This window comes from Protopterus annectens, chromosome 7.part1 (genome assembly GCF_019279795.1).
Source record: "Protopterus annectens isolate FY-2018-M chromosome 7.part1, PAN1.0, whole genome shotgun sequence".
Lineage (NCBI taxonomy): Eukaryota > Metazoa > Chordata > Ceratodontiformes > Protopteridae > Protopterus > Protopterus annectens.
In genome coordinates, this window is record NC_056740.1 from 397,430,546 (window position 1) to 397,437,889 (window position 7,344).

At 38.1% G+C, this 7,344-nt stretch overlaps 1 protein-coding gene across 1 annotated transcript in view; it reads right to left on the bottom strand.

Moving 5' to 3' along the window:
* POC1A (POC1 centriolar protein A) overlaps positions 1 to 7,048 on the bottom strand; it is a 1,972,436-nt gene extending 1,965,388 nt beyond the window's left edge. Inside the window, exon 1 of the mRNA XM_044078845.1 lies at positions 6,791 to 7,048. Coding sequence (XP_043934780.1) covers positions 6,791 to 6,805 — 15 coding nt within the window. The 5' untranslated portion in view covers positions 6,806 to 7,048. The remainder of the gene's footprint in view (positions 1 to 6,790) is intronic.
* Positions 7,049 to 7,344: the final 296 nt, after the last annotated feature.

Sequence of the window (7,344 nt, forward strand, 5' to 3'; positions counted from 1 at the left end):
CAGAAATTGGGCCGCAGAGAGAATGTTTAATGGACAGAGGACACGCAGCAAACAATCAGTGGGTTAGTAATTAATATCTCTTCACTGTATAACGCCAGCACAAATTTCACTATTAAATAAGAATTTGTTCTCTATTCTGGCCAAAAGATCAGATATGGTGGATGTAGTACAAAATTTAAAAACTTTTGCTAGGAATTTGACTTTTGAAAACTGTCTTTCCTGAACAGAGAAATGTAGAACACCATCAAGTGTTCAGGAAGCCGAGTGTATTTATACCAAAACTCCATCCAGTAACACAGACATTCATTTTGGATTGTGAAGATGAAATTAAACGTACTTATGAGTTGCATAGTGCTACTGACTACTATAATTTGACTTTAGAAGAACACAGAGCACTAGCTGAATGGAAAGAGATGTATTCAGTGGAAATAAGACTTGCAGACAAGGGAGGGGGCATAGTTGTCATGGATAAAGATTTTTATTACAGGCAAATGAGAGAAATGTTGAATAAGGAAGAGACCTATGTGGAAATTTCAAATAGTACTGTAAGGTATTATTGCGGTCTCTTTTTTATTTTAGATCTTTTCATGACAAAAATGGTTACAGAGAACTTACATAAATACTTTAATGTCTTACAGCCTATGGTGTGCAAAGTGAAACAAAACTTCATCAGATGAAGTCTGTGAAATAAGACGAAAACACTGTGGTTTATAGTCAATGCGTTTATGAACTTTATGTTGGTCTGGTTTGTGTGTTTTTACTTTTGGCTAACAAAACTCGGTTGTGGAATATTTTTTCATCTCTCGCTTTGCACCTCAAAGGATTTATTGGTTGTTTTTTGGTGCATTTTTCCACCTTTTGTTGTGTTACATCCTATGGTGCCAGTTTTGTATGGTTTACCAAAAGTCCATAAGGACTTAGAACATCCTCCAATGAGACCTACAGTCTGAGGAAAAGGTTGGTCAACTGAAAATGTATCCATTTACATTGAAAAAACATCATGTCCTATATTGGAAAAAAGTTAAGACTGTATTGAAGGATATGAAACCTTTCTTGCAGGACTGTTATGATGTTGAGCAAAAGTTTGTTAATGAAAATCTTTTGTTTGTCACTATGGATGTTGAATCGTTATTTACTGCGATCCGCAGTAGAAGGGGAGTAGAGAATTTATAGTGACTTAGAAGTGTTTAACATTACAAAAGATTGACCTTCTATGAACTTTGTTAGAAATAGTTTTAGAGAATGTGTTCATTTTTAACAATACTTCTTTTTGCAAATATTTGGCACAGCTATGGGCACAGCTTCTGCGAATAGCTACACCAACTTAGCTTTGTTACAATGGGAGGAGATGTATATGCTAAGTAACAAATTTAGACTCCCTGCTTTGGTATGCCAGATTTGTGGATGATATATTTTTTGTATGGAGAGGTTCAAGTGAAAAGTTGATGAAGTTTATTGGCTACCTAGGTGTACTATGCCTTTTCTTAAGTTCAATTTCAAATTTCCCAGGGAGCAAATTGAATTTTTGGATGCGATGGTGAAGAGAATAGAGACAGGAAATCTTAGCACAGGTTTGTACAGGAAACCTAGCAGGAAGAAGTCATTATTACATAAAAACAGTACGCATCCTAGGCACGTCCCTAAGAATGTGTTGAAAGGGCAAGTACTTAGGGTAATGAGATTACATAACAATAATTCCTTATTGCAGGCTTTAAATGACTTGAAGAAAGATTTTTTTATCAAGGGGGTACTCAGACAAAGAAATATGTGACTGTATATCCCTTATGTTAAAGAGAGAATGACGAAAGGGAGACTGTACTTTTCAGAATGTAATACTGAAGATGGGGTGATATATGGTGGTAGAGAGGATATATGTGTTAGGGTTCCTATGACTTTCTCAAGCAATGTGAATATTTACTGTGATATTATAAAAAGAAATTGGAATATTTTAAAGCCTTCTGAGGATTTGAGTGGTGTAATTGTTGATACACCCCTCTTTTAAAAATAACTTATCACTGCAGAAACAGCTATGTTATAAGGCAGGGGTAGGTAAACCTTTAGTTAGTTCACAAAGGCAAGGTACTTCTCCCTGTAGAAATTGTACTGCTTGTAGCTATATCTATGTAGGTCCTGATTTTTTATATGCAAAACTAGGGACCAGTCTAGTATGAACATTTTATGCCGATTACATTAGTGTACTATAGTTTCTGTACAGAATGCAGAGCATTCTACATAGGTAAAACAAATTGTTCATTAAGAGAATGTATTAAGGAACACATAAGGGATATTAGAAATAAAAAAGAAAATAATGCTTCTGCTAAACATATGATGATGTACGGTGTAACACCATGAGTTCAGGTTTTTTGAATTAGAGATTATTAAAGAAAATATTAGAGGGGGAGACTTCAGGAACAGATAGCAGAATTGAAATAGATTATATATTTTAACGCAGATAAAGCACCAGGGATAAATGATGCTGTATCCTTGAAACCCTTGTTACGTGCACGTACATTTCCCCATTGATGGACAATGTTTGCTATAAAATTGTATTCAGTATCCTTTTAATTGTGTTTTTAGCGTCATTGTGCATTTAAGTTAATAATGAGGGAGTACCTTTGTTTTGTACAGATTGCTATTTAAGCCATTTGAGGAAGGTATTGAATGTTTGAGTCTGAAGAAGCGACCAGGAGGTCGTGAAAACACTTACTCTTTATTTTTTTATTTTTATAATAAAGTTTTGTACGCCAGCCGTGAATGGTCCTCATTTGGTTTTGTTTTGTGAAAACAGTTAGTTTGGTTTTGTTGGGATTAAGAAAGAAATGGTTATTGCATAGCCAGGCCTTTCTGGAAGTAAATGCTGATTGGGTGATTTGTTGTAGATCAGATGTAGTGTCTGCGGAGTATATAATAGTAAAGTCATCTGCATATTGTGTGATAGACCCACGAGTGAGTGAGGAGTGAAAATGATTAATAAAGATACTGAACAGGAGTGGGCAAGTATAGAGTCTTGGGGAACACCAGTAGAGGTGTGTAGATATGGTTTCAAGAATTTTGCCATAACTGCCTGCTGTCTTTCTGATAAGTAACTGGAAAACCAGAGAAGAGAGGGGGTTGTTAGACCAGTAGATGAGAGCAGAGTTAGACGTAGTGAGTGAGACACTGTATCAAAGGCTTTTGACAAGTCAAGAAATACGGCTGATACAATTTTTTCTGAGTCTCTGGCTTTGTGTGTCCATGAAGGATATTAAGGTAGCAGTAGTAGTGCTATGACCTGGGTCTGACTCCATGTTGAGTTGGAGATGGAATCTGGTTCTTAAGAAGGACATGAAGAATAGCATGTCTACACATTTCTCAAGAAGCTTAGAGATCGGAAATAAAATGGCTACGGTTCAGTAGCTTGAGAGGTCAGTCAAGTTGCCTCCTTTGTGAAGGGGTAGAATAAAAACTCTTTTCCAAAGTACTGGGATATATGACTCTTGGACTGACCTACTGATTAGTACACTAACAGGGTAGGCTATAACGCCTGATGCAAGTTTTAGATGTTCAGTGGGAAAATTGCATTTGAGCTAGGTTCTAGCTTGAGAAGTAGCCTTTACAGTAGATGTTGGAATTGATCCTATTAAATGATATTCTGAAGCATGCACAGTATGCTTAAATATATGCTACTATTGCTCCAAAGCATGCATAATGAACAATAGCATATTTATTTATTTTACTAAGAATATCGCAAAATAACACCTTCATTGCATTCCCTGATTATTGGTTTACTCCAGTTCATGACGGCAGGGGAGCCAGAGCCTATTTCAGCATTCATTTGGTCTAGGGCAGAGAAACTAATCCTGTATAAGATGACAGTCTATCTCCAAACAGGCACACACACACCACATACTTATTCACAAAATGCATGCACACCTAGATTGCCAAGTAACCTAAAGCATGTCTTTAACAATTCAACAGGAAGGGAAAACTCTATCCCTTGTCTGAAGATTGAACCCAAGACCCCACCAATCCATGCAGTTGTCACTCCCACTAGAACAAAATGGAATCTTTCTATAGGCAGGTACCTGGCTTTCCCAACAAGACTTTTTTTTCCTTTCACATAGGAGACCACCATGAAGATGATTTTAAACACTCAAGCATCCAGTGCAGTACAAATAAGGACCCTGGAATTATATTAGGAGGCTAGACCCTGCAGCAACCGAAACAAATTGCAAAAACCCACACAGACATCAAGCAGCCACTGCCCAGAAGACACTCCAGCTGAGAACCAAGCATTCTGTGGCAGCAGTACTAACTTCTGTGCCACACTACATTATACAAAAGTCTTCACCCAGATATGTATAGTCATCCAAATGGAAAACTGCATTTTATAAATACGTTTTTCATCAAACCACATAACTATACTTTACCTTGTGTGATAAAAAGTAACTGCCAGTTAAGCAGTGGTAGAGTACTTAACTCTTTTTATTCCTCTCAAAGACTTCATTAAAGTTGAATAAGTTGTAGTGTACACAGATCTCACATGTAAATGTGACAAGGAAACATGCCCACAGCTTGGCGGCACGTCTTTCTGTACAATCTAAACTGTGGTAAAGAGCTTGAAACCTAAAAAAAACAGCAACTTGCGCCGCTGCACCTTAGTCAAGAAATAAACACTAAATAAGGATAATATACCAATTTGTTAACCAGGTGGGCCCACTAGACACAGTCCCTTTTCAGGGGTGACCCATGAGCAATATCTGGTTAAGTGACTTGCTTGTGGTCACATAGTAGGCAAATAAGGGCTAACGGAGTTAAACCCTTAAAGACAACTACAGCATAGCATAAAACCTCTGTGCCAACTGCCAGCGATGATAAGCTGCACATGAAAAAGCGTACAAAAATAAACTCTCTGTTGATCACTTCAAAAGTAAAGCTGTGTCTGCTTGCTCATTGCATAGCTAATATAAGAGAAAAATCATAAACAGGCAAACCAGCAGGTTTGAAAGCATCAGAGGTGGCATAAAAGATAAAATGTTAAGAAAATTCAGCAGGTGTGCACATGCAAGAAGAAAGGCTGTTTTCCTGAGTTTGGTGTAAATGATGACAGAAGCACAATAGTAAATGAAACTACATGTACTTATGTGGGTGTGAAATGCAAATCACAGCACAATTAAGATCTGGAGAGGCAGTGGAAAAAAATAAAATGAAAAGACATCAGTCTGAACATAGGTGGAGTTTCCAGCTGCAAAGTTCTGCAAAAAGCAATGGAATGGCAATTTGTTTTCAAGGCTGACGAACTAAATTCGGACTTTCAGACAACTTCTCTCTCACACTGGAAACAGACTTGGTGACAGTGTGGTGTAGTTTTATTTTCCTACTTGTTGAAACTGCAGTGCATGTAAGTGGGGTGCTGAACTTCTGAGTATACCATTCTTTGGATGAGACATTAAACAGAGGCCCTATATACTTTTGTTGGTGATAGGTGCCATAGGATCTTTCACATCCAAGTAAACTATTCAAAAGAGTAGGGGACGTTCCCCTGATGCCCTGGCCAAAATTCCATTAGTAGTAGTATAAATACTACTTCTGGTCTCCACTGCAAAGAGGCTACTAGTCTAATAAGACTGCCTTGGTCAACAAAGTATAAGTAAAGTAAAATAAAATAAATAAATATAGCTTAAATGACAGATTACTATACCTACCAGAATGTTCTTCTTTCAGCTTTTAGGGGTCACCATGGTGGAACTCCGGTCCGCTAATGATTGACAGTAGATTTTTACAGTGCCAAGGTGCCAGCCCAACCTTCAACAGACTATACCTACCAGAATGACTCTTAAATTCAGATAGTTTAATATTATAGAGGGCACCCCAGATTTATTTCAGCCCAAGTACAGCAACTGATCACCTTTATTAAGGCAAAGCATGGAAGCAAGCAAAATGTGGTTAAAAAGGTTAAAAGTATGCCTTCTAATTCAACTTCTTAGCAATTTTGCAAATTAACGTAAAATGCAATGGGATATCACAATAGAGTAATGAACAGTTATCCCTCCCTTACACGCACAACTTCCAGCAAATCTAAAAAAAACAGCTAGAGTGCTGGTTTATCAGCAACATAAAGCCTGCCTAACTATGAAAGAAGCAGAGAATGAAAAGTATTAGAAAAGCTAGAAGCTTCCCTTCAAATGACAGCTATCATTAAACTGTATGACATTTCTGCCCTGGAGAAAATGGTGTATGTATGCTTGTAGACCACAAAACAGATAAGTATATTTTTTTCCACGTTGAGGTCCTATTATTCCTCGGCATAGTGAGGGATCCAAAGACCCATATTAGAAGACATAGAGGCAAAGAAAAGAAAACACAGACAATAATATGAAATTTGGAAATTAAAAATTTCTCTTTTTTATGTTGAATTTTTATACAGACATTTGTAATGTATGCGCGATCATGGCAATGTCAGTCTAAAGACCATGCATACTCAGCCATACACCCAGCTCTTCGGAAACATCACTCAATAGCCGGTGCTGCAGTTTCCTAAACCCAACAATTAGAGTTAACATGGTGCCCCCGATCATGCAGGGGAATAGTGTCTACAGTTTATTTCCGCATCCTGTACTCCATGAAATTACTACCGACTCCATGAACTTTATAATCAGTACTGCAGACAGTAGCAATCAGCTGTTCGGTTCTAAGTGAGTCTACATTGAAACCCATATTTTATGGTGATGACAGAGAGTAGTAAAACATAAAATTTATAACAAACATCAGTGACTGTGTTATATATATTATATTGACCATATACTCTCACCTGCATAAACGCCATAGTATTGATCCTCTAGCAGTTAAATATTTACAGTGCAGCGTAACGTTTGTTACCGAACAAACCGGCTGTATTAACTGTGCACAACTTTGTTTTTGTAAAGGATAAACGCTCCTTTATCCCATTAATCCTCAACCAGGGCAAGCAAGGAATGATACACACATCACAGCCTGCCAACTGCCGATGTAGCTGTAAAATTCAGGTTACGCGCCTCACCGACCGCCATAGCAACGCCTCTCCCCCTTAAAGGGGAAGTTACTGAGCGAATATCCTGCGCTGCGCGGTGGGGTTAAGGGGGCGCGTCGCGGGAGTGCAATGGTTAATAGTGGTAGAACGCTGCCAGACAGTTACTTTGTAAACATTTCAGGTGATCGCGCTAGCCTGCTTATTGCTAATGTCGCTGGTGCATGTATATGCCTCTTAACCATTTTACTAAACCGATGAATACATTAACGGTGAACACATCCAAAAGTGGAACTGCAATGCTTGTGTAGGTGGCCGCGGTGGTGCAGCGGTTAGTGTTGCCGCCTCACAGCAAGAGG